This window comes from Anser brachyrhynchus, assembly GCF_964034855.1.
Source record: "Anser brachyrhynchus genome assembly, chromosome: 2".
Taxonomy (NCBI): domain Eukaryota; kingdom Metazoa; phylum Chordata; class Aves; order Anseriformes; family Anatidae; genus Anser; species Anser brachyrhynchus.
Window position 1 is genome coordinate 65,294,401 of NC_137695.1, and position 26,427 is coordinate 65,320,827.

General features: G+C 44.9%; 1 protein-coding gene across 2 annotated transcripts in view; it reads left to right on the forward strand.

Moving 5' to 3' along the window:
• Positions 1 to 884: 884 nt before the first annotated feature.
• The window catches only part of GFOD1 (Gfo/Idh/MocA-like oxidoreductase domain containing 1), a 69,871-nt gene continuing 44,328 nt past the window's right edge, over positions 885 to 26,427 (forward strand). The window contains exon 1 of one of the 2 annotated variants that reach the window (XM_080577965.1): positions 885 to 1,322. In XM_080577965.1, coding sequence (XP_080434091.1) covers positions 1,070 to 1,322 — 253 coding nt within the window. In that variant the 5' untranslated portion in view covers positions 885 to 1,069. Of the gene's footprint in view, positions 1,323 to 25,055; positions 25,194 to 26,427 lie in introns of those variants that run through there. The other variant, XM_080577966.1, reaches the window with a different exon arrangement.

Below are 26,427 nucleotides of genomic sequence, written 5' to 3' on the forward strand. Positions count from 1 at the left end.
CCCCTGTACTCTGCTCTGGTGAGGCCACAACTCGAGTACTCTGTTCAGTTTTGGGCCCCTCACTACAAGGACATCAAGGCCTTGGAGTGTGTCCAGAGAAGGGCTACAAAGCTGGTGAAGAACCTGGAATGCAAGTCCTGTGAGAAGCGGCTGTGGGAACTGGGGTTGTTCAGTCTGGAGAAGAGCAAGCTCAGGTGAGACCTTATTGCTCCCTACAGCTACCTGAAAGGAAGGTGTGGGCAGCTGGGGGTCAACCTCTTCTCACAGGTGATGAGTGATAGGACTAGAGGGAATGGCCTCACGTGGCACCAGAGAGGTACAGTTTGGAAATTAGGAGACATTTCTTCACAGAAAGAGCAGTCAGGCATTGGAACAGGTTGCCCAGGGAGGTGGCGGAGTCACTGTCCCTGGCGGTGTTCAAGGAAAGGTTGGACGTAGTGCCGAGGGACATGGTAGTGGGTGACATTGGTGGTAGGGAGATGGTTGGACCAGATGATCTTGGGAGTCTTTTCCAACCTTAATGATTCTATGATTCTATGAGGAGGACACTACAGCACATTCCTCCTGGGGAGGCAGCAGAAACCTCTTCATTTTGGGGAGAGTCAGCGTCCCTGCGAAAATGCAGGAGCTCCCTAAAGAATGCCGGGGACTCTAGGAGCCTGAGGAACCCTGACGAGCCCTCCGCGCGCCCTCAGCCTCCAAGGGCACCAGAGGGGCGGAGCCACGAGGGAGCAGTAGCCAATGGAGAGGCGGGGGCGGGGCAAAGCCCGGCTGGAGGCGGGGTTGCGCCTCCGCCTTCTTCCCTCTCCCTCCCTCCCCCCAACCTCCCTCCCTTCCCCTCCCGCGGGCGGCTGTGCTCGACATGGCGGGGGCGCGGCGCTGAGCCCCCCCTCCCTCTTCTCCCCCCCCCCCCCCCTTGCGACATGGCGGCGGCCGCCGCGCAGCTGAGGCACCGGGGGGCGCCGGGGCCCGCTGCCGGCCGCAGTCAGCGGGGGCTGCGTCCCCCTTCGCCCGGAGCAGCGGCGGCAGGGTGCTGAGGGCTCGTTCCGTCCCGTCCCGTCCCGTCGCCATGCTGCCTGGCGTGGGGGTGTTCGGCACCGGGCTGACGGCGCGGGTGATCGTGCCGCTGCTGCAGGCGGAGGGCTTCGCCGTGAAGGCGCTGTGGGGCCGCACGGCCGAGGAGGCGGAGGAGCTGGCCGGGGAGCTGAGCGTGCCCTTCCACACCAGCCGCATCGACGAGGTGCTGCTGCACCACGACGTCGACCTGGTGTGCATCAACCTGCCGCCGCCGCTCACCCGCCAGGTGGCCGTCAAGACGCTGGGTGAGCTCCTCTTGGGGGGGAGGGGGGGAAGGAGCAAAGCGGAGAAACCCCCCCCCACACCCAAAAAAAAAAACAAAAAAAACCGGCATTGCCGCGCACGAGGGGATCCGGGTGCTTTGTGCCCCGCTGGGTGTTGCGGATGGGGGAGTCGGGGGTTTGGGAGAGGTGCTGCTGGGGGCTCGCTGATGCAACCTGCGAGCAGCAGGCTGCGAGGGAAAGAGGGATGATGAACAACAAAAGGAAGGTGGTACTGCGCCACGCACACATCCCCATCATCGCCACTCCATTGGGGTCCCTCCTGACCCCCAACGTTGGCCAGTTGTATGCCTTATGGGTAGTAGAATATGGGCCAAAACACATGGGGTAATCATAAAATAGCGATTAATCACGCTATAACACGCCATGCACAACGTTTTTTTAGAGTGCATACTCAAAGGATTATTATATCCAGACTGATCGGCACCTCTTTCCCCCAGCTATTTCAGAGGTGATTTTTCTTACTGCTTGATTTCTGAATTCAAGCACTGGATCTGCAAAAATGAAAGTTCTTGTGTGTTGACACAGATACAAGCAAGGGACAAGAGTGGCAGTTCCCGAACTGCTGAGAGGAGTACCTCACAGCTCCCGGCTCCTTCTCCCGGTCCTGCTTTGTGCTTCATGCCTCTGGAACCGGCGAACCAGGGAGTGATGGTTTTGCTTTAAGCCCCTGGATTTGACATTTCGAGGGGAGGAGTGCAATGCATTCATCAAGTGGGAAGGGTTCAAAATCCTCTGGTAAGGAGGGGCAATGCTGTCTGTCCTTTGTTGAGGAAAACAAAAGCTGGAAAAACATTAGTTTCTATCATAAGGAAAGAACGGGGGTCTTTTTTTCTTTAAAAAAAAAAAAAAGCAAACAAACTTGTTTTTTTTGTTTTGTTTGTTTTTCTCTTGGGGTCTCGCACAAGAGGCATGGTATGGCAGCTAGTGATAGCACATGGGCAGAGAAACCGAAGGTTTTACTCACAGGGTGAGGCTTCAGGAGGACTGAAAATTATGTCCTGCATTGCAGCAGAAAAGACTGAAGAAAGGTGTGGATAATTTGTTGATACACCCTGGTCTGGGTTACGTGTGGACAGAGGCATATCTGGCCTGGGAGGACACAGGGCCCAATTCTTTTTTTTTTTTTTTTAATTTTATTTTCTAACCTGTATTTTACTTTTTAAAGTGACTTGTTGCCCAGAGCTCTATTTTCATGTGGGGCGGTTTCATTATCAAAAAGAAAGAGCACAGGGAAGCAGCTGCTGGTGTCTCCATCGTGTGCCTGTGTTTGCATGGTGAATTTTCAGCCCTTTCAGCTCGCTGGCCTATTTCGGGTGCTGAAGGTAGCAGTGGGGCCGAGCAGGTGTCCATGCAGCTGTGTGTGTGGGCTTGGACAATGCCACAGGAAGCACGCAGTTGCTTTGTTTTCACTACCATGTCAGGTATGTAGGCAGGTATTGCTGCTTGTAAATATGTTTTAGGCATGCTGCTAAAACACCAAAGTGTGAGTAACAACCCTAGCTGAGGAAGTTCCCAAAATATCCCTTCCTGGAAGCTGAGAGGTAGAAAATGGGGGGAAATAGGGCTTTAAACTTGGCACGTTAACTTTTCCTCTAGCATCTTCTGCTCGCCTCTGTTAGAAACAGGTTCCCGAGCTGGGTCTGGCTCTGTTCTGCAGTGCTTAGCAGCTAGACCAGTGCTGGGCAAGTTCAAGAGAGAACCTGAAACGAGGGGCTGTTTTGGACAGTGACCCAAAGCAAAAGTAAAACCTGTGGCATTTTATGTGAAAGGCACTGGTGTTCTCTGCTGCTTCTCTGTGAAAGGAATCTAATTCCTGTTTGCTTTTACAAGATGGGGCTATCGGAGCCTTTCTCTTTCCTGCCTCTGGTCTGTCCAGCTTGCTAGGAGTTACTCTGTGTATTGCTGTTTGTTCTAATTCCCTGTAGTTGTGACAGCTAGGTGCTTGCATAATGCAAAGCTGATGTCCCAGCTGACTTGCTGCTTGGTGGTCGAGAAACATTTGGGTGCGCATTTGGATGAGCGTAGAAAACAGTCTGAGTGTTTGAGTAAGGGTGTTTTTTCTCCTCTCACTGAGTAGAAACATTTGGTGTGCTTGCCACCAGTGGTCTGCTTTTCCCATGCCTGTGTGCATCAGCAATACAGCTGGGTCCCAAGCCTGACCAGGAATCGGGGATGTGTTTGCAAGCAAAGATAAAATGTGTCACCAGGATCCTTACTTGTGTTTAGCATCTGAAGAGGTCCTGGTTCAGATGGTACAGTGTCACTGATTCACCTCATGCAAAATTGTCAACACGTGAAATTTCTCAGCATAATCTCTCCCTCTGCCCCTGTTCAATTAAATACGACTTCAGATCCTGACTGAAACTTGCTCTGTATGGCTAAATAGCTGCTGCATCACGTGAAATGGTTTGCTGCAGGTGGTCCTGAGAAGTCCTTGATGGTATTTCATCTTTAAGTTTTAGGGGAAGTTGCAGCCATTTCTGTGCTTCTGGTTGCATTGGTGCTTAAGTCAACTCAACTGAAGAGAATTTATTCCTGAGGTTCATGTAAATGTTTCTGGGGAGCAAATGTTTTGCTTTTGGGGAGAACCAAATGCCAGATGTTCTTCAAGCATGTCTCTGGAGATGTTACCCTGTTGACTGTGGTTGTGCTTCCTGTCTCATCTTAAGTTATGGGCAGAAATGCTAAGTTATGTCCTGAATATTCACTGTACCTATTCACAGCTGTGTCTACACAGTGTTATTTTTTGAAATGTTTTTATCATAGTAGTGCCAGGTAGGAGCCCTTTTTACCTGTGGACTGTGCAGGCAGGATATGACTTTCCCTGTCCACCAGAGTTTGTTCCTCTTAAGATCCCTTAAATTTGTTTGCTGACTGGTGCTTCTATACTTGATTGTGGTCACGAGGGAGCATCTTCATTTAGAGAGGAACATAAATTGTGCTGCTGGGATCCTCACTGTCCCATTATGCAGGCAAGCAGTACAGGCCTGTTGTCAGGAAGGTGTTCGCAAGAGCCCCATGTTGAAATGCTGGACCTCCCCCTGAAGTGGGAGGATCATCGGCTACAGTGAAGTAATCCACAGATCTGACGTAATCTGTAATTCATTTGCTCATTCCTTTGCACCTATACAAATCATTAAGAGGTTGCAGGATTCTAGCTGTGGACCTGCTTTTGTGGTCCAGATTTTGTAAAGCGATAAGATGCTCTATTAAGGTAAAATACTACCACAATTATTTATTATTAATAGTAATGCGATGTTTGTCCTGCAATACTGAGTTTAAATTTGACCTACCAGCAGTGACATTGAGCAGAATGAGCTCTTGTGCAGATGACTTTGCAGCATATTAAATGTGAATTATGGACATCTTATTGCAAAAGAAAAAGTCAGATGAAGTGTCATGAGCAGTATCTTTAGTCAGTATCTTTAGTCTGCAGAGCTAGGAAAGGCTACAATGCCTTTTTTGCACATGGCATACATGAGAAAGTGACTCCAAAGACTGTGCTGGCAGTCAGCTGCAAGCCTTCATCCCACTTGAGTGATGACCATGTGCATTAAAAAAAAAAAAATGCAGAGGATAGTCCAGCTCTTTCTTTGCCCTTTTTTCTCTGTACAGCAGACCTTTAATTCCAGTGCTGTTCCTGTAAAACTCCTCCTGAGATGCTGTGGGATTGGGTATAAACTTGTTTCCTTCCTGGCCTTCAAATCAAAGACACTTCTCCTTTTTTTCCCAATTGTCTTGTTCTGCTTGTATTTCATGAAAATAAATGCCAGTTCAGTTGTTGTGGCAGTAGTGTAGGCTGGATGCCCAGCATGGAGTGGACTGGGGTGCTGAACTTGTACTGCAGTAACGCATCCAAATTTACCTAGACTAAGGAGCAGCCAGCTGCAATCGAAGTGCTTGCATTAAACCAGGTGAGGATCTGTCAGAGAGTACCATGCCCTGTAGCTGTCTTGGCTGAAACAAATGCCTGCCTAAGTCCTCAGCCATGCTTCTACCTTTGACCAGCAATGCGGGGTGCATGGGCACCCTGCTTTCATCTGCTCCGCTGCTGGGGCTCTGACCTTCAGCAGATGAGGGGACGGCTGTGGTAACATCTGGAATTGCCAGTGTTTGATTTGTCAGGCTTCATTAGACAGCCCATAGTCAGCATGGTAATATTTTGATGAGAAATCAGACTTTTTTTCTTCTTTGAAAGGGGACTTTTTTTTTTTTTGTAGGCAAGGTCTTGAGGCTGCTATCTGTTCTTCTGCTCTTTGAACACTACTCGTCTCTCACTATTCAGGCCTTACATTGGTGTTAGCAGTGGTGGCAAGTACAACTATTTTTCGTGCTGTCTGCTGTTTGGAGATTAGCAGACACTAGAGCTATTTCCATCACATGTCCTTCCAGAGCATCCTTGTCAGTGCTAACAGCAGCACAGGAGCATTAGCAATGCCATCGTATCTTGGTTTGGTGTTGAAAATGGCTGAAAGAGTGATGTAGCTCTTCTAGGCACAGCTGCTGGTATGGCTGGCAAAGATCTGTCTGAAGGAAGTAGCCTTAGCTAGGAAAGGGCTGGAAATAGCAAAACCATCTCCTATGAACAAAGCAGTTATTAGTGCTAAAAGCGTGCTTGTCCTAGTGTAAACATACGTACCTGTTGGCACAGCTGTGTTAGTGAGGATCACCTCTTGGATTTCTCATACTGGCACAATCTGTAGAGTAGCTATCACACAGGCAGCAGGTTGTATGATTCATTTTTTGGGTGAGCCATTTTTGGTTTGCAGTACTAAGTAAAGAGTTTAGTTAGCTTAGTTGCTTTTCTAAGCTAAAGACTGCTAACAAAATTGAAACTAAAGGTGTAAACCAGCTTTATTCAAGTGGTAGCTTAGTGTTTTTCACATTTAATTAAAGTTACAGAAAAAGGTATGCTTATTCCAGTTCTGTTAAAAGAGGATTGTGCAATCATGTCTGCAGAGTGCACTGCAGGGACCGTGGTATTGTGGATGCTGTTGAACAAGCAGAAAATGTGTAACGTGGTTTTCTTTTATGAGAAGATATGTTTATACAGCTACAGCTGTGCCGGGGCTAAATATTGTAAGTGTTTAACTTCTGGAGTAAATTATTGTGTCCCTTGCTGATGGAGCCCTATAACAAAGAAAACAGCAGAAAACAGATCTTTTATTATTATTTTTCTTATTCGCTTGGCTTTGTGCCTCTTCTCTGATCAGTAGTGGCCACCGTAGCACTTGCTGGGGTATTGAGTTATCTGGTCCCTCCCCACGCCCTTATCTCAGTGATTTTCTTTTATGTTGCTGGGTTTTGGGACTTGTAGTGGTGGGTGGTGTAAGTCAAGGATGAGGGACTTTTCTTGAGTGAGAGCTCTGCAGATGAAGGACTTGGTCCTGCCTCTGTTGTTTTGAGCTTCAGGACAATGTTAAATAGAAGATTTAAGAAAGAATGTGTAGATGAATGCAGAGAAAGGAAAATATGCTGGGTGAATAAAATCACGGAGTTGCCAAGCTTCCCAGTGTTGCTCCCATCATCCAAGCCCTCTTAGGCTTAGGACTGGCTCAACATAACAAGAGATTTGCAACGTGACTCCAGGCATGGGTAGCTGAGCCTAAACGCATTGTACTGTCTGCTTATTTGAGAGCTAGGTAAGTTGTGCTGAGGCCTATTGCAACTTACTGTCCTTTTCTCTGTGAGTATGGTAGATTTTGCCCAGTTAGCAGTAATGGTGGCAAAGTCCTGAGGATTAAAATGGAGTTAAATTTCTAAGGCAGCTGGGACTGGTATTTTCTGTGGGCTGCTGCAGTACACCACCACCCTTCACTGTTATCAGTTTGCCACAGCATTGTCCATAGTTGCTTAGAATTGTTCTGGTTTCCTCAAACCACCAAAGCAGAAGCATTACCCTAGTGTGTTTTGTTTATTATTCATACAATAAGCCTGTAGCTCATATGAGTGAGCTGTCAAAGTCAGAGACTTAATTTACAAGGTCAGCATGCATGCATGTAACAAAACCACCGTCCCTACAGAAAATGATTTCAGGTCTTAAGTCTTGATTTAAACAAATTGATTTAAATAGCTATATAATTAAACAGGAACAATCCCTTGTGTAGGTTCCCCAAATTGATTTAAGGCCTGGTCTGCACATGGATTTTGTACCAGTATAATTATGACTGTGAGGGTTACGATTTCTTTAATAATTGTTGCATGGCCATTAGAAGTCCATCTGGTGCGAATGCTGCTCTACAGGCATAACGGTTACTCCCTTTCCTATGTAGGTGCAAATTGTTGGTTGTATATACATGTGTAGCATCCTGCTGGTGTGGTCCACCTATCACTATACTGGTACATTTTAGGGCCAGCTCTTAAAAATTATCTGTATGCAGGACTCAGATGCACACCAAGTAAGTTTGCAGATGATACAAAATTAGGAGGAGCTGTTGACTCCCTTCAGGGTGGAGAGGCCTCGCAATGAGATCTAGATAAATTAGAGGACTGGGCAATCACCAACTGCATGAAATTTAACAAGTGCTGGATTCTGCACCTGGGACAGGGCAACCCTGGATGTACATACAGACTCGGGGATGAGAAGCAGGAGGAGCAGCCCCTTAGAATGGGATCGGAGGGTTCTGGTCAGTGGCAAGTTGAATATGAGCCAGCAGCTTGCCCTGACAGCCAAAAGGGCCAGACGTGTCCTGGGTTCATCGAGCACAACATTGCTGGCTGGTTGAGGGAAGGGGTTGTCTCTCTCTACTCTGTGGTGCAGACTCACCTCGAGCACTGTGTACAGTTTGGGGTGCCACAGTATAAGCAGGACATAAAACTATTAGAGAATGTCCAAAGGACTGCAACAAAGATAGTAAAGGATCTAGAGGGGAAAATGTATGAGGAGCAGCTGAAGTCACAACAGCTTGGTTTGTTCAGCGCAGAGCAGGCGGAGGGTAGGCCTCATGGCAGCCTGCAGCTCCCTCATGAGGGGAGCGGAGGGGCAGGCGCTGAGCTCTGCTCTCTGGGGACAGCGACAGGACCCGAGGGAACGGCATGGGGCTGGGACAGGGGAGGGTCAGGCTGGGTGTTAGGGAAAGGTTCTGTACTGAGATGGTGATCGGGCACTGGGACAGGGCAGCGGTCACAGCACCGACCCTGCTGGAGTTCAAGAAGTGTTTGGACAATGCTCTCAGACATATGGTTTGATTTTTAGGTAGCCTAGCAGGGAGCCAGGAGTTAGATTGTATAATGCTTGTGGGTCCCTTCAAGCTCAGGATATTCTGTGATTCTATGAGCTGTACTCCATATAAAGGCTGATGATGCATCAGTTTAGGTGGTTTATTCTTGTGGACATTGGGAGGAAAACAGTTTGGCTTTTGGGTTGCTGTGAATTTGGAGGCCTTTGAGCAATAGCCCCCAAAGGGTTTATAATTTTTTCCTGTGTTTGTTCAGGCTATATAGTGCAGTGTGGCTGCACTAAGAATATGACGATGAAGAACAGGGTTCACTCTACTGCAAAACTGGTGCTGAACACCATTATCCCTCCAGCATTGCACGTGGTGATTGTAAACATAACAAAGCTGAAAAGTTGTTCTCTATCCTTGAGCACCACGGGTGCCTCCAGTAGCTGCAGTGGAACTGGCATCCAGGGTAGCAGAAATACAGATTTTACATCGGACGCAGGTCTGCAATCTGATCCACAGGCTAACAGGAATTTTATGGTATCATCGTGGACAGGATCATGGGAGAGAATGAGGGTATACCCCCCTCTTCTCTGCTGGAAGGAGCAGCCTTCATTTCAGCACAGCCAGGGCTAATGTTGAAAGTTATTTATCAGGCGTGACTCCTAAGTCTGAGCATGGTGATGAGCACAGAAAATGAGAACATGGTCTGAGGAACTTTCAAATGAGGCAAGTAAATGGGTCTAACGATTGGTAGTAATATAAGAATAAACATAATGATTTAACACAGGGAGCAAAATTATTTTGGCCATTTGCTACTGTGCTAGAGTGCAACGCCAGGATAAAAACCGGTGCCTTCAATTCCATCACGGCAGCAATCACAGCTTTAGTGAAGCAGATGGGGGTGAAAAAAAGGTAGCAGCTTTGTTTTGCATTCTGATGTTTCCATAGCTTTTATCAGTAATAAAGACCCTTGTTTTGGCACTTCCTTGCAGTGAATGTTTGGCAGCCTCTAGTGCTTCCATCTGGTCATTATTTGCCAGGAAATGCCCAGAAGGCAGGTCATAGTTGAATTAAATACTGTCTCTAGGGTACTGGGCTTCACACAGCTAATGAGAAGCCTTAATATAGAGAGCTTTTCAAAATCCAAATAGAGTCAAGCAAGGACAGAGAACCATAAAATAGTACTTATCCTTGCTGTGCTGAAGTGACATTGCTTAAAAATGTGAAACAGAAGGCTAGACCAAGCATTCAATTTCTTCTCTTGGTATCTATTTATGTCTGTGTTATGCACACATATGTAGATAGATATGCATAAAAATTAAATAACATTCAGGTGAAAAATATTTAAATTAAAAATTCCTGGAAGTCCCTCCCATTCCTTCACTTCCTCAGTCTATAAGACACAATGCAGTTGTTACTGGTTTATGCGAGGGTAGGAAAGAGGAGACAAAATTGCTTAGAGAACATCTGGAAAGTGATTAGGTATCCACAATGCTAGCCAAGCTCCTGTACATTAAAATAAATGGCAGAAACACGTCTGTGAAAGATGTATTTAATAGCTCAGATTCTAATCCTGCTTACTCCATTTTGAATGCAAGTAAAACTCTGCTGGATCAAAGGAAAGAGTTGATGTTACAGAGAACCCATGGTGGGTCTGAAAGAAAAATCTAACCACGCAGCAGGGAGGGAAGGCTGGCCTTGCAGAACTGTGTCCTCTGAGCAAAGGCATGTGTCCACTTAAGAAGTGATTGGTGGCAGTCTTGGGACACAGTTCTGCAAATTTTTGCTTACTTCAGTAGTCTCCTTGAAGACAAAATCCCTGATTCCTTACAGGGAATGTTTGTCAGGCATAATAATTCACATAAGTAGGAATTTGCTTGCAAACTTCTTTTGCACTAGTTCAACAATAACAACAACAACAAAAAACATAGCTACATCTGTGCAATTCCACAGCTCAATATGGTTGTGCTTGTAGAACATGTTATGGTGGCATTTCTGTAGGAGTAAAAAATAAGATGGCCAGTATTTGGAGCAGAGAAATGTTAGCCACAGCCTCTGAAACTCAGTGGGTGAATGAGCGTGACAGGACTTGCTGAACTCTTTTGTGACATGTTACTTGCTTTGAAGGAACTTGAAATTTCAAGGTTGTGAAAGACGCTTCATTGTTAAACAAGATGAGATGCTCTGATAAAGACTCATTTCTAAGGCAGAGGGCTAACTGTACTCCCTGAGATTAGCTTGTGGAAACAAGATAAAACATTGTCCAAATATAGGCAAAGGTGTCCTGAGTTTTGTATCCTTGACGCATGGGCAGAGCTCGTTACTCATGTTGCTGAAGAATTCTGCTTAAAAATCAGTGTCATGAGATGCTCTGTTTGTGCAGATGACATTCTACTTTGCTAGACTAGCCAAAGTACGTTTGTACATGGTCTGTGACTGCTCCATAGTTTGAGAGGACCAAGGACCTGAAGTGTTAAGACGGGCTGTAATTTTTGCTAGACTCCATCATTAATTTTTAGGAAAGAGTGTTTTGATCCATTGTGTGCCTAAAATGAGGAAAGTCTTACATGCTCATGAGCCATCTCACTTGCGTGCAAGCCCAAGATTCAGTTGGCTTTCCGTGCTGCAAGCACGTGTTGCCAGCTCATGTTGAGTTTTTCATCAGCGAACACCCCTAAAGGTTGAAAATAAGGTCAGTGCTTCTCTTGTTGCTGTCCCATTTTAATGTGTGTGGGGCAGCTTTTGAAGAAACTACAGGAATTTTGTAGAGACTTCCTTCGATGGGGAAGATTTGCAGCTGGCATTTAGTGATCTGTGACTGTGTTCGGTTGTAGGATTGTGTCTGGCACTGAATATTCTGCAGGTTGTTATTGAAAGTAATCATTTTCCCAGTGTTGGGCCTTTATTCAACAGATGCTACAAAAATCTTATTAAGCCAGCTTGCTATGAACAGTGATGGCTCAGCAGCTGTGAGGTTTGTGTATTTATTTTTAATGAAGTACGGAGTTTCTCTTTGGTATATGTTATGACTCTCTGCATGCAGGGAAGACCTTTTCTTTAGCAAACGTGTCGGGCCTTTCAGAACTACTGGGAGGAGCTGTTTTTTTTGGAAGACAGACAATAGCATACACGTACGTAATGTTGTTTGCAAGTACAACCTTGAGCATTGTCTTAAGCCAACGTGAACAAGTTCAGATTTGCAACTGCTGTTGAGCAGTGTTCAAATGTACAAAGATGTTTAATATCAGGTCTTGGCATTTTTCAGTCCTGTCCAGTCTTTCAAGGCTGCATGCCCAGGGCCTTGTGGTTTGGGCACAACAATCTGAGGGTGCTGGGCAAAAACCAGCAGAGTGCTGGTAGTTACCGAAGCCTCCACATGTTGTAACTGTGCTTACAAAGAGTTTGCACCAGATGGAATTGGGTTGCAAAGAGCCACATGCAAGGCATTTCCCTCTCTGGCTACACCTGCATGTCAGTGCATTTCATTGGGTCAGTAAACAGGCAGAGTGGTTACAAACATTCCCAGCAATTGGTGCTTGAAGGAAAACTGTGGGGTGATGCTCTACCCCTTGAATCTGATTTTGGCAAAACATTAAAAGTACCACTGAAGCATCTTAAATGCACTGCAAGTGCAATATTAACTGACTTTGTGAACACTGCAATTTAATGAATAGGGGGAAGAAGTGGATTTTGAGGCTTTTGCTTGCTTTGGGGTTGAATTCCTCTTTTGTATCCTTTCACTGAAAAGAAGAAAATTAATTGTACGGGAAGTATTTAAGCTGTAGGGTTAATTTAGTAACATAAAAAAATGTTTGGTTGGTTTGTTCGTTTTTTGCTGCTAAATAACGTATTTTGCCAAGGCAGTACATGCCTTCCACTCTGTATTTGAGAGGACTGTGTATTTCCAGAATCCTCCCATCATGCGCACATGCTGAAAGTTTCCTGCTTGTCAGTGTTGGGTGTTTGCACTGCAGCTCAGGACCAGCACGATTGTGACCAATACTTCTGGGTTTTTATAACTAACTTTCTGATCTAAGTAGGCTAGCCTAAATTGCATCTGCATTGTGTGGTGCTGGAAACTCTGCATGTAGGAACTGATCAGATTACATGGATGATATTCTTGTGATCATAACAAGTGCAAACGTGCATATTCTTATGTGTATCAAAATCTGTTTAGAAAGCACTTGGGATGGTTTTGTGCTGCAGCGTGAGGCCTGTGAAGTCACTGTGACTATTAATGCAGGAAAAGCAGAACGTGATCCTCTCTGCAAGTCCTGCTGACAAATAAAGATACGTGAGTTTGCAGTTGAGTGTTTTTCAGAAAATACATACCTCTAGTAATATGCGTAACTTTGTGGTCTCTCTTTTCTGTCTTTTTTTCCTTTATCTACTCTTTTATTCCTGTAAAACCTGTTAGGGCCTGAAACTATTATTAGGGAAATTAGAAGAGTGGATATTGCGCTACTTGCATTTGCTGGCAGCAAAGAGTGGGTGTAGTTTCTTGAAGGAAGATGACCACAGAGGAAGGAAAGTCAGAAAATGAGCTTCAGACTAAGACAGAGTCTTTGTACCCCTGACTGGAAAACTGCACCATGAGTCTCAGTTTTAATTTAATACAGCTGTGCTGTCCTGTCTCTAAACTTGTAATTACAAGACTATGTGAGTTGGATTGAGGTGGGCACTAGTTAGGATATTGATTAAAATACCACGGATGATGTGGGAAACGATATCCCTTACATGATGTATGTAAGAAAGTTGGAGAAAAGTTCGTTTGAAATTACAGGAGCTGTTGATCTTGGATCTTGTTTCTTTTTCTCTTCAGCATCCAAGTAGCTGTGAATTGCTTCACAGGGTACAAGGTGGTGGAAGTTCGGGGCCATAAGTCAAAATGAGGTATTTACAGTCAAATATTCATCTTAGTAGGATTTAAACAACTTTCAACTCGCCTGTTGCTCTTCAGGCATACAAGCCAGAAACACAACTTGTGTGGAATAATCAGAGATTTCCCTCTGGGTTTTCTAGAACAATCTAATATATGATGTTCATACTTGTATCTACCGGTGCGGCAATGCAACTCAGGCTGTCTCCCATGAAAATATTTATGCATTTGTTCTTCTTTGCTCTACCAGTGTTTGGGATTAAATTACGAAGAGCTAGAGCAGCTGGAGAACACTTTGGGCAGCTGGTGCCAGGAATCTGTGGGAATCTTGTTCCTTGTTTCATAGGTCCCACAGCTTTTAATGTAGAGTTGTGAAAATAACCGTCTCCTTCTGTGCTTTTTCAGAGCTCCAACGAGGAGTTATACAGCAGCTGGTTGACTGGCAGTGCCTCCAATAGCTGCTGGTGTCAGAGCCCCATGATTCAAAGCATGTTCAATGGCGAACGATTGCAGGCAACATTAGGTTGCAGGATGCTTCCAGAAAGTGAGACGTAGCTTGGGTTAGGGCAGGAGGAGTGAGGGTCATCAAGTATTGCCAGTCCTTGGCTCAGCATGTTGCATGCTGTCATCCTTGAGGATTTTGAACAGTGTAAGGAAGAGTATGTGAAAGGGGGAGACTGTCCTCTACTGCCTCTTTCCTTCCTGGAAAGGTATTTGGAATGGTATTTGTGTATGACTGCTCCTGTGTTATCCTGGTAAAAAAAAAAAAAAAAAAAAACAACTCAGTGTTTTCTGATCATAGACTCATTCAGCTCGGTGTGAAAATGACTTCTAATTACTGGAGGTGTGCTTTATACTTTTAAGTGCTGAAGGGAGAATGACTGTGGCCTGTCATGCCATGGGTTTGAGCTTTGGACCTCCTCCTCTTGCGGACTGCCTCAGTACGGCAGTGGGTATTTCTGGTTAAGTATAGGAAGGAGTTGGTCTGCTTGGGTGGGATAGATCCATAGGGCCCGTTGACCCGTAGGCAGCTTGTCCCTGTCTCTTTTGGTGAAAAGCAGGGGAATAGAGGCAGGTGTTGCTAGTCATCAGTGCAGAGATGACTCTTAGTTGGTGAGAGGCATCCAGGAGGACTCCGGCAGAAATGCTTTAAAGGTCAAATCCTAATAGGTCTGCAGCTCTGGAGAACTCATTGTCTCCACTGAAATTTTTAGTCTTTCCAGATATTCCAAGTTTGCCTGCCTAGAGCTTGACTGTTACTGGGAGTGTGTCAGGACTCCCAGTCATGACCCCAGAAGAGCTTCTGTGTGCCTGAAATCAGAAGACTTGAGAGTCTTTTGATTTGCTACTGGCAGAAAGTCATCTGTTTGAAGCTGCTTGATTTCCAGCAATTTTTGTTTTGTCCAAAAGTCCCCCCCAAAACTGGTCTTCTACTGAACACAGCATTACACAAAATGGAAAGCCAAACCCATTCAGTTGCATTGTTCTGGGACTTCAGTGAGATTAGAAAATAAAGGCCAGACTGAGTTTTTTAAACGAATATGTTTGATGTTTGTGGTGGTGTGTGTTGGTGTTTGCTTTATGGCTGATACTTTAATTGCCAGGTTTTGTCTTGGAGTTAAGGTTAAGCTGCAAAAACTGGAAATGAGATAAAGATCGGCATTCATGAAGGAAGTGTGTAGTAGGACATGTCTGTGCCATACTGCTGTACAGTTTGCACAGCAGCAAGCTTTTGTCAAACCAGAAAATACTGTGCTGCTTCCTGCGTGATTTTCTTATATTCAGCATCTTGCATTTGGCTTGTTACCTTCATTTGAAAATAGTGCCAAAGAAAAGAGGCATATGCCAGGGGGGGAGACAGCTTGGGCTGTTCAGTGATCCAAGCTCTGGGTTAGAGGTAGAAATCACATAGGCTCTCATCTCCCCTTTGTCTCCTTTTGCAGGAGCCCGACACTTGCTGCAGGTTCCTTGAACTAACGTGGGAAACCATTCCCGTCTCTGTGTAGAGCCTCAAGCTGAACAGGTGTAGTGGTCTTTGAAAAATCCACCCTTACCCAGGGCTAGGAAACACCAGATAATGTTGGACTGGAAGAGGAGGATGCATTTCAGTGAAATGATAAGAAGGGAAGGCTGTTCTTGTGGCCTGAACATGAGATACCTCCCTGCTTAGAAATGGAAAAAGAGATGCGTATAGAAAGTTGAAAAGGGAGATGCGTGTTGCTGACAAATTTGGCCAGAGGAATAAAGGTTGGTAGGAGAGGGGGTGGGAGGGAGCTGGAGCAGGAGGGAAGGAAAGTTAATGTAGCTGTGATAGGACTTGGGGCAAACGGAAGGGGAAGGAGGGTGTAGCTCTGCTCTGCCCCTCACCAGCCGTGGGCTGCGTTTCCCACCTCCTTCCGTTCCTGCTGCCACTCTGCACGCTGCTCCCCGCACCCCAAAAGGTTGGGGCAGAAGTTGCTACTCCCAGGATGCGCTGCAGGGTCTCTGGAAGCAGGTGGTGGGATGCAGCTGGGGGGGAGACAGCTGAGGATGGACCTGGAGCAGGGTTTGTGTTGGGCTGGGAGAGGGTGAACCTGGAGGGATGCCTGAGGAGAAGGAAGACATCCTTGGCTTCAGGGAGAGCTACAACATCTCCAGCACTGAGATGCAGTGAGTTAATGTGCCCTCCTTGGAAGTGAAAGTGCTAAAAAAAAAAAAAAAACAAAAAAAAAACACATGAAACAAAGTTCCCTTTACTGTCCTGTCTTCAAGCCAGCTTGAGCTTCCCAGAGAAAGGCTCTGTAAAAGCTCTTTCCCTGTGGAGACAAACTTCACAGTTCAAGACTGAGTGGAGAAATGAAGCAACCTGCCTGGCACCACTGGCCCCCTGCTGAATTTCGACGTGCGGGCTTGACAAGACATGGTCTGGTCAGGCAGAAATTGCTCTGGGCACCAAACATAGCCGCTTACTGAGGATATCCCTGTAGTGGTGAGTGAAGGATGAAAATGGGAAAAGGCTCAGTGTGGAAAAGTTAACCTTTCCTAGATGAAAAGGAAGGCAGAGAGAAGTTAAGCACAGTTACGGGCTTCTGTTAATTAAACAGTGGCAATGAATATCTGCTTCAGCATCAATAAACCATGAGATATTTGATAAGAGCATTGTTGAGTAACTTCAGAAGTTTCTGCCAAACCTGGTAAGGTCTGTTTGGTTTTAAGTGACTTGTGGTATGTCTGCTTGTCACATAGACAAACGTCCCTTCAAGTATGTGAGCTGTCTTTCCCATGAGTCAGTTGTTGAAGAACACTGTAGACAGCCAACTGGTGACAATTCAGCCTGTGTTTAGAAAGTGGGTGAACATTTGTTGAAAAACCCAGGCATTTGTTTTGGGTTCTCAGGACAAATCTTTCCTCCTGTGCCCTGGGGAGGGAGCAGTGCTGGGCAGAGTTGTGTCAGGGCTTGGTCTTGGTTGCTGCCCTCAGCTCTGTGTCACAGCCCTGCCATCTGCTTTGCTCAGCCATCTCACCCAGCTCCCATGAGGCACCACAAGGATGTATCTATTAGCCATACCTGTGTTATGATGCCATCTGGTTTTGGCAGTGGTTCACCTGCAGTGCATTTCAGTTGTGCAGGAAGTGTTGTCATAGAATCACAGAATGGCGTGGGTTGGAAGGGACCTTGAAGACCATCTAGTTCTTTTCTTGGGACAGTCTTTCTGCTTTGTGAATTAAAGGGTATGGCTTGAAGCAAAAGAAAAACAGTAACAGGAACAGCTGTAAGGGTATGGCTGATTCTTTGCTTGAAGAAGAGTAAAAGGTACAGTGCTGCAGTGTTAGTCAGCGTGGGGTCTGTGAGATACCATCATGTAGGCTGCAGATATGTACTTGCCCTTAAATGCAGCCAGTCAGTCTGCAAGGGGGAAAAATGCAATAATTGAGTATTTTAGGTTTAACTTGACACTTAGATGTTTGCAATTGACACAGATGGGGAGACAAGATACAAGACAGCTCCATTTTTATTTTTTATTTTTATTTTTTCAGAACTGCGTGGTGGTTGCTGGATTAAAAATTGCTGAGAACCTTGTGCTTGTGAGTTGTGGCCACTTGAGTGTTGTCCATCTCTCACCCTGCTCAAAGCACACGCTGGCACGTTTCTGAATCCTGGCCTTGAAATGGAGAGCTAAGGGATCTGTCACAGTGGCTTGCTTGACTTGACAAGCAGCTTAGTCTTTTCCTAACATGGCTATTTCTAGAGTTTGCATGGCTCTGTATAGCTGAACTATGTTCTTCTTCTCCTGTTTTTTTTTTTTTTTAATCCAAGTCTTTCTCATGTGATTTATTTTTTTTTGGATTAGATGAGATTTACAAGAAGAAATTGACATTACATTTCAAGGTTTGCTTCTGCTATTGCATTGGCCTACTGACACCATACCCTCTGGGGTCAAACCTCTGGGCTGAGAGCCAGAACTTACAAAGATTCTTTTGCAGGGTGTAGGAGTATTTTGTCATTTCACCCCCTATGAGTTCACCCTCTCCCTCTTCTGCTGCTTGTTCCTTATTTCACACTCCACCCCTACACCATGAAAGAAATGGCTGTTTTAGCCCTGATTTTGATACTTCTGCTCAGCCATCTGCTTAGGAGGCATTGATGATACTACATGCAGCTTAATCTCCTACTGACTCCTTTTTGAGTTGCTGGTACATCCCTGTATGCCATTAAACCATCTTTGAACCTCACTGTGTCACAGTGGTATACACAAGGAGTAAATCCACTGAAGTCAGTCAAGTAACACTAGCATGGAACTGGAATGACCAGAGAATCATGTCGTCTTTCTTGTAGCTTATGTATAGCAGAGAGGAGTGAAAGCCTGAAGTGAGCATGAACAATTTAGAAATTTAATTTGCCTACCAAAGAGACTGGACAAGTGTGCTGAGAATGATTTCAGAGACCACAAGCTGATTTGAACTGGGTCCTTGGAGCTGCACAAACAGAGTGTGCATTATGCATAAACTCGCTGAGCACTGAACTGGGACGTGCAGAAATGTGCTTGCTTCATCTGGTTGGCTGGCCCTCTGAGGAGGGTGTACGCTTTGTAGGGTGGAGTGAAGAGCAGGGGAGGCTGCTGATGTAATTAGATTACACCCTGTTTATGTGGGACTTAGGAGCAGTTACAGGAAGCCCATCTGAATTCACTTAAGACTTGTTAATGCTGTGCTTAGAATACAATGGTCAGTGGGGACCAAAAGTTTGAAGCACGGAAAAGCAGCACAGAAGAAAAAGCTGCCTGGACACAAGCGTACCTGTGCACTAACTGTGTGCTTAAACACATCTCATTCTTGTACCTCCTCTACCTCACTTGTGGGAAAGAAAAATAACAGTAGCTTTTATTAGAAGCTGTTGATTGTGGCCTCCTTCAGTGCTGCATTTCTGAATCATAACCTTGCAGAAAGCATACCTCACCCAGCAGGAATTCAGCAAATCCAATAACAGGCTTATGATGTTGGGTCTGAAATCTTACAGCTCAGCTGACCGTCGCCTGGCCAGCGGGCAGAGGGCTGCTCTCGTTCATACTGAGAGCTGTGGTATTGGTGTGGAAAGCTTGTGGAAGAACTTGGCATTGTGTGCAGTTCCTTTGTGAAGCATCTTGTCACAGAGGAGTTTGTAGATACAGGAAAATGGACTTAGAGCAGTTGAGGTGGCCAAATCAACCTCCCCCCCCCCCCCCCCCAAAAAAAAACCACTCCAGAAGTTGGTCAGTGGCCCTTGCAATTTTCCTCATGCTGTGTTTGTCACTCCTGGAGACTCAATTTCTGACTGCTTCCTTGGTAGTTGTCCTGCTCTCTGATTTTAATCCAGCAACAATGCTAAAATGATGATTTCTGTCTTTGCAATCCTCCACTACTTTGCCATCTAAGTATTGAGGTTACAACAGTTGTACTGTTAATGTGCCATGAGCAAAACCTGCTAAAAACACCATGATGAGACTGAGAGCAGATTTATAGTGATTTGAATTATTCTCCCAAGTTTTATTTAGTGTTGTGTGTGTGGCAGTGGGTATTTTAGCTGCAACAGGTGAGCAGTAATATTCTTAGTCCCATGACCGCCTTTTCTTGTGATGTCGCAGTTCATTTAAAAAAAAAAAAAGGAATGTTCAAACAGAGAGCTGGCATAATTGTGGCATCCGTGAAAAACTAGTCATGTTACATCTTTGGAATAAGCTGCTATGGATTTGTCATGAAAACAATTGTTCAGGTTTGGTGTTATGTCTCAAATAGACAAACTCTTATTGCTTCATACATTCATAGGCATTTGAATAGACAAAAGTGTTGAGGTCACCTAGGCAGTGTCCTGCACACAGCAGAGTTTTCCCTATAGCGTATTTTTGTGATTCACCAAATTTTAAATGTTTTCCTCGGTGTGGGGATTCTGTCACCTTCCAGGCTGTAGTTCAGGTGGGTCACTCCACTGGAAGTGGCAGCTTTGTAGTCAGGCCATATTCTTAATTCAGTTGCATTATTTCCACGTAACTTCCACTTGTAACACCTTAATGAGTCCTCTTCAGTCCTTTATTTCTCCTTCTTTGGGTTCACATCTACCTCTATTAGAGGCTTCTGCATTAGTGTGTTATACCTGTCTTTCAGCGTGTTTGCTGAAATTACATTGGTTTTTACTGATGACTTACATCTTTTGAATCGTGTGCAAATAACATTGAAATGGGTTGGAGGGCTAGATCATCATGGTGGAGAAGCCTGGGGGTAGATAATCCCTGAAGATGCATTCCAGTGTAAGTCATACCCAAATAGTGTTGTGAAAAGCAGAGAAGCTGCCTGCATGATGCAGTAGCATGTCTGAGCCTGTGGTCACAGTCCATATTCTGGGGTGATACCGAAGATGGAGATCCATCAGGGCATTTAAACTGATTAAAGCCTGCAAAGACAACGCTGAATGTCGGCAGTTACTGTTGTGGAGCTGGATGAATCATGAAAGAAGCAGGCACAAGCAAATTGCAGTGTGTCTTCTCAAAACTTCTGGAATGACTGTGCTGTGGAGGGGTTGTGCGTTCACTCCATGCTGCTGTACGTGGTCTGCAGGATGTGATGTGTTTTCATACTGTGCTGCATGTGAAGCCATCCTGCAGGATGATGCTGGAGCCTGTTGCACCTATTGATTACAGTCATGTCAGGCAGGAGATAGTAGCTCTGATTTTTCGTCTCTTCAGTGAGAATTCAGTCTGTTTTTTTTCAAGTCTGGCAGCAGCTCTTGCCATTCAAGTGGGTGGTGTTCTAGCAGTATTTGAGAGGTGATGGAAAAGGATGGTGATTGGATGCAGCTGCTTAAAGACTGTCATGCACTTTACAGGAACTGTTTACTGTTCTGTATCCTGAACTGAAGCTGAAATTTTACAGCACTGAGGCAGAACAGCCTTGAAGGGGGATTCTGGCCTTTCAGAAAGCTTTCTTAGATACTGCACGCTAAGAGGATCTGTAAGCTTTACACTAAGAAACTCATCTATTTTGCTATATGTTGAAGCCCGGGGTGGACATGGTATTTTAAATATACAGCTCTTTTTTAGTGAACACTTTGAGAGCGCTAGCGTAGATGGGATTCTGCTAAACACTAGTATGGCTGTATTGGATGCTGGGGACACGTCAGTGTGTTCCCCGAGTCGTATTAACACATTATAAAGTATATGGACCCATGGCAATTTTTTATGTATGGATAATTTTTTGTATGGAGCTGGCGATTTCTTTCCTCCAGAATGATCGCTGAGGACTGACTGAACATGGAAATCAAACTCCCTGTACTTCCAGATGTTTGGCTCTTTCTGGACTGATGTGAGTGCTGTGGAAAAACTCATGGCTGGGCTCTGTGCAGGAGCAGCAGATGGGCCCCTGGGGATGCCACTCTCATGCTTCCACCAGCATTAAATTCACAGAACAATAAACTGCAATTGTTGTGTTATGAGACCCAAATATAATACATGAAGAATGTGTGGTGCACTAAACCTGTCTGGTTCATACAGAAACTCATGTATAATTCACAGTCTTTGTAAATATGTCAGCTTAATGCCTCTCTGGTACCTATCAGCAAGGCGCTGTTTCCCCTGGGTTAGTCAGACCTGACAGCTTCTGAAACTGGACTCTGAACTGTGAGACAAATGGTAATGAACTCTGAACATTAGTGAATAATAATTAGTTTTGATTGCAGGAAAAAAAAATTATAGTGAAAGCCTTTTTATTTTTTCTTTGTCTCCATGTCATTATCTAAAATCTTCATCCTTGGTATAATGGAGAAACCCTTTTACATTTTTAGTAGAGCAGAGTTACATCTGGGTGTGTACACCAGCAGTGCTTTGGTTATCCTTCCCTGCAGCACGTTACATGGTGTTTCTTGGATTTGGTGGTTTGAAGTTCTTAGCCATCTAATAGTTCTTTCAGACATCTATTTGTAGTTTAATTAATAGGTATGACATTTTCCTTTGGACTGCAGTTTACATGCAGCCTTCTGAATAAGCGTCACTTGCTAATATGTGGCTGTGCAAGAGGCACGGGTATCTTCCATACCATAAGGCTCTCGGTAATTGGAGCAACACACGCCTACTTGTTAACTGAACTGCACAAATTCTGTGGATAAATTAAGCTGTGCTTGGTGTGAAACCTGTGAGAGTACATAATCTGGTGTGGCTGTTGCTTGCTAGCCCTTCATTAAGTGAGAGCATGGGTCTTTTAAGTAGCCCATGGAAAGCAGCAGTTTCATTCAGTTACTGCTACTCAGAGTAGAAAAGAACTAATTCCCAAAGGTACCAGAGGCACTATGAAAATAATCTTAAGTAACAGCACATTTTACTCTGGCTCAGTCAGAGTCACTGAAAACTTGGAGAGCTCTTGGGCAGTAAATCACTAAAACATGTGGGCCTGGGGGATGCTGATGTGGTCTGGGATGGAGCCAAAGTCCATAGAAGTCTACAGGAGTTGTCCAGTGCATGCAGCCTGATTGGACCGGGTCCTCGGATGTGCTTTTCAGAAGCAGTCAGCAGTGCTCAGCCTCGTTGGCCCTAACTCCGGTGGGAGCAGGGAAGCCAACACTGAGTTTTCCTGGGCTACTGGATTTAATGTCCTCTTTGAGTGATTTAAAAGCACCACAAAACTGTGTTTTCAAGTCAGATGTAGTTATGTTCTACCAGGAGCTGGTTTTGCAAGTGACTTAAACTCGGCCAAAAAACTTTTTTCTGTGTTGCCAATGAGAATTGTGTTCCTTCACGTAGATGTGCCACAGCAGAGGAGGCAAAAGGTGAGTCTGCATTGCTGAGCACAGCTTTTTGGCTGGAGCTAGGAGATCTGGTGGAGAATTTTAATGCCTGTGTATAAGAAGGGAACTAGAGCAAGAGACTTCAACATCCACAACCTCTCCTAGGGCACATCTCTCCTTAAACTTTACTCTTTCCTGACATCTGGCTTCTTGTGCTGTCCTCAGGCTGCTGTTTAAGACAATTTAACAGCCAACAAGAGTGGTGTGGGAGCTTCCATACCCTGCTGGAGGGTTGTACCGTGGTTGTTCATTCTCTTGAATTCCGATAATTCTTCTCATTGGGAAACAAAACACAACATATCTGCAATAAAAACAAGAGCAAGTCTTCCTGCAAATGCAAGAGCACAAAGGCTGGATGTTCTTTCCCACTGAGGCTATCTGAGCCAGGCAGCCTTTCCCCTCTCTTCAAAGCCCTTGATTTAAGGAAGGAGAGTGATTACGCAATCAGCAAGGGTAACGGCTATTTACTTTTGGAAACAATGGGCTTGATGAACTACAAAAAATGACGTAATTTTCAGAAGTGCGTTTGCCTTGGAGCAAACTAGCTCAGTTTGGAATGGAAGTAAATACATTATCTTCATGAGATGGTGAAAAGTGACGTTCTGTTCTGAGATAAATCATGGGGTTTTGTCTTGAGGGCTTACATGGCCCTGAGCATGGAAATATGTCAAGCTGGAAAACAATTTTAACATATTTAAAGTAATGAAAACTGAGTTGAAAATATATATTAAAACTTATAATGATTACAAATTGTCAGGCTTACCAAGACAACTTGCTAGGTTTTCCTGTAATCAACTCACAAGTGCTAAAAGTATGGCTTTGCTCTGTCTGCAGTAGGATTTTGTTGTGTATTCATAACTATGTGGAAAACAGCTCCTCCTGTTTAGACATGTCCACTTAAGTTGCAGCATAATTAACATCTCAGTTAAAATGTGTTGGGGCCTGTATAGGCAAGGATAATAGAGAGGGTGTTATTGTGCTGCTTAGCATATTCTTAAAATACAGGGAATACCGCTGGGCTTGTTGTGCGAGCTGAATTGAGTTTAGAAACTGGAGGTGGTGATGGGATGGTAGGACTATTCCAATTCCTTTCTCAATTCCAAGCCAGCCATGTCCTGTGCTGCATGAAAAGCAGCATGGCCAGCAGGGCGAGGGAGGTGATAGTCCGCCTCTGCTCTGCTCTCGTGAGACCCCACCTCTGGAGCCCTGCGTTCAGCTCTGGTGCCCCCAGCACAAGGACATGGATGTACTCTAACAGGTCCAGAGGAAGACCACAAGGATAATCAGAGGGCTGGAGCACCTCTCCTATGAGGGCGGGCTGAGGGAGTTGGGGTGGTTCAGCCTGGAGAAGAGAATGCCCCGGGGAAACGTTATAGTGGCCTTCCAGTACCTAAAGGGGGCTACAGGAAAGCTGGGGAGGGACTCTGTCAGGGAGTGCAGTGATAGGACAAGGGGGAATGGCTTTAAACTAAAAGAGGGTACATTTAGATAAGACATTAAGAGGAAATTCTTTACTCAAAGGGCAGTGAGGCACTGGAACAGGTTGCCCGGGGAAGCTGTGGATGAGGATGAACACCCAATCCCTGGAGGTGTTCAAGGCCAGACTGGATGGGGCTTTGGGCAGCCTGGTCTGGTGGGAGGTGTCCCTGCCCATGGCAAGGGGTTGGCACAGTGTGGTCTTTAAGGTCCCTTCCTACCCAAACCATTCTGTCATTCTGTGATTCTAATAATCTAATTCGAAAGAATACGATTTGCTGAAGTTCATTAGCATGTGGGAGAGCCACGTGCATAGCAATGTCCATATATTTACTACAAACGAGTTGATTGTTTGGCAGTGTACAATTAGTGGTCCAAAGTGATCTAAGGTCTATGGAAAGTTGACCAATGGGTGCAGTTGGGAAAAACAAGCTTTCATGCACTCAAGCCTTTCTTCAAGTTTAACTTATTTATTATTTTAGTTTTTGAGCGTTATGGGAGCCTTAGTGGGTGAGACAAACATAGAGAAACTTCAGCAGACTTTGTTCTTTACTTTTTTTTTCAGATTCTGACCAATGAACCGTGCTAAAGCTCGTTCCACTTCACTGGCGCATGCTGGAAGAGTGTTACTGAGAGCTTATGTAGTTTTGAGCAGACACTGCAGTAAAATTCCCTTCTGATGCTTTATGCCATTCAGGCTTGTGCCAGTGCTGCTAAGTCACCTAAAAGCCTGGATTAAAAATATCTTGCACAGTCAGAGATCGTTAATCTATGCTTGGTTTATACGTCTGGAAAAGCAAAAAGTTTCCTTTGGTGGTTGATTAAGCCTTTGACATTTTACAATAGATAGGACCACACTTGGCTGTGATTACATCCTCTCAACACACAGAAGATGAGGAAGATTTTCTGCATACTTCATCCAGGAGAAATGTCTTCTGCATCTCAGGCTTTCAGGACCTTTGCTACAGAGGATCCAGGTTCCCCAGTACAGGAGGTGGGAGCATACCAACAGGAACAAAAGCAGGGTGAGAATCATTGCTTTCTACCCTGACAGTCCAAAGCTATCCCCAAATACTATAGTACTGGTGTTCTATAGTGTAGTTGGTACCTTTATACGTGAGATTATGACTCAATGTGCTACAGTTAGGCTTCACTTTTCCTTGTTAAGCTGCTATGAAACCTGAAATAGTTACACTAGCAGAAACACTAATATCAATGCAGTTATATGGTTATAAAGATGGATTTACACCAGTGTGGTTTACTCCAGTAAGAAAAGTGAAATAAGCTAAACTAAAATAAAGCATGTTAACAATATAACTTTTCATAGCAGACAGGCTGGGGAATCTGTGAGTGTTTAGGAAAGGTTTTAAGAATGAATCTAGAGTTTAGACTATGCTAGTTTCCTGTTCCTGTGGGTGGCTACTAGTAAGCTAACTGAATTAAATTGATACACATTCTAAAATATTTATTTTATTTTAAAATTGCAGGTTTACACCCAAATAACCAAGATGAGCAAATATAGTGGTGTATTTTGTTTGCTCACTTCTACCTCTCAGCTCTTTTGGTACACAGACTTAATATATCCAGAACAAGCCAAGATGCACATGGCTGTCCGTTAGGTCTTCACTGTTACTGTACATTACCACTCATTGTCGTGCTACGTGTTGCCATGCTGTAGGCCATGCCTGGCACATGAGCAGGACTCCACCTTGCTAGGCACTGTCAGCACAGAGCAGAAATCTGATTTTGTCTGCAGAGCTTTTCCTCTTAAGAGAAATCAGTATATAACATGTGGTTATAGATGATACATGGGAGAGGACAGAGAAGACAACAGCATTACGCATTTTGCATGCCAGATGTCAGGTCTGATAAAGGTGGTGCTGAGAAGTTTACACACAAAAAAATGAAGGAGAAAGGCAGTAGGGGTAGGAAAGCATGAAAATGCTTGTTGGAAGGTCTGGTAGTTGAGTGATAGTGGAAGGCTTCCCAGGCTGATCGGAAGCAGGAATCAATATCTCCGTAGTGAGTGAGAAATGATAGATAGGGTGAGGATAAGTGATGGAAGCATTGAAACCAAAGATAAGAGGCTTATGTTTGATGCAAAAGTATGTGAAGAGAACTGGTGCAGACAGCAGTGAGGTGATAGTGACAGGCTTGGAAAAGTGATCTCTACTGAAGCATTCTGGAAGGGGGAGAACAAGTTTCTCTTTATCAGGAGTTGAGGAAACAACACCAGAGTAACTGAAATGTCAGGTGCTA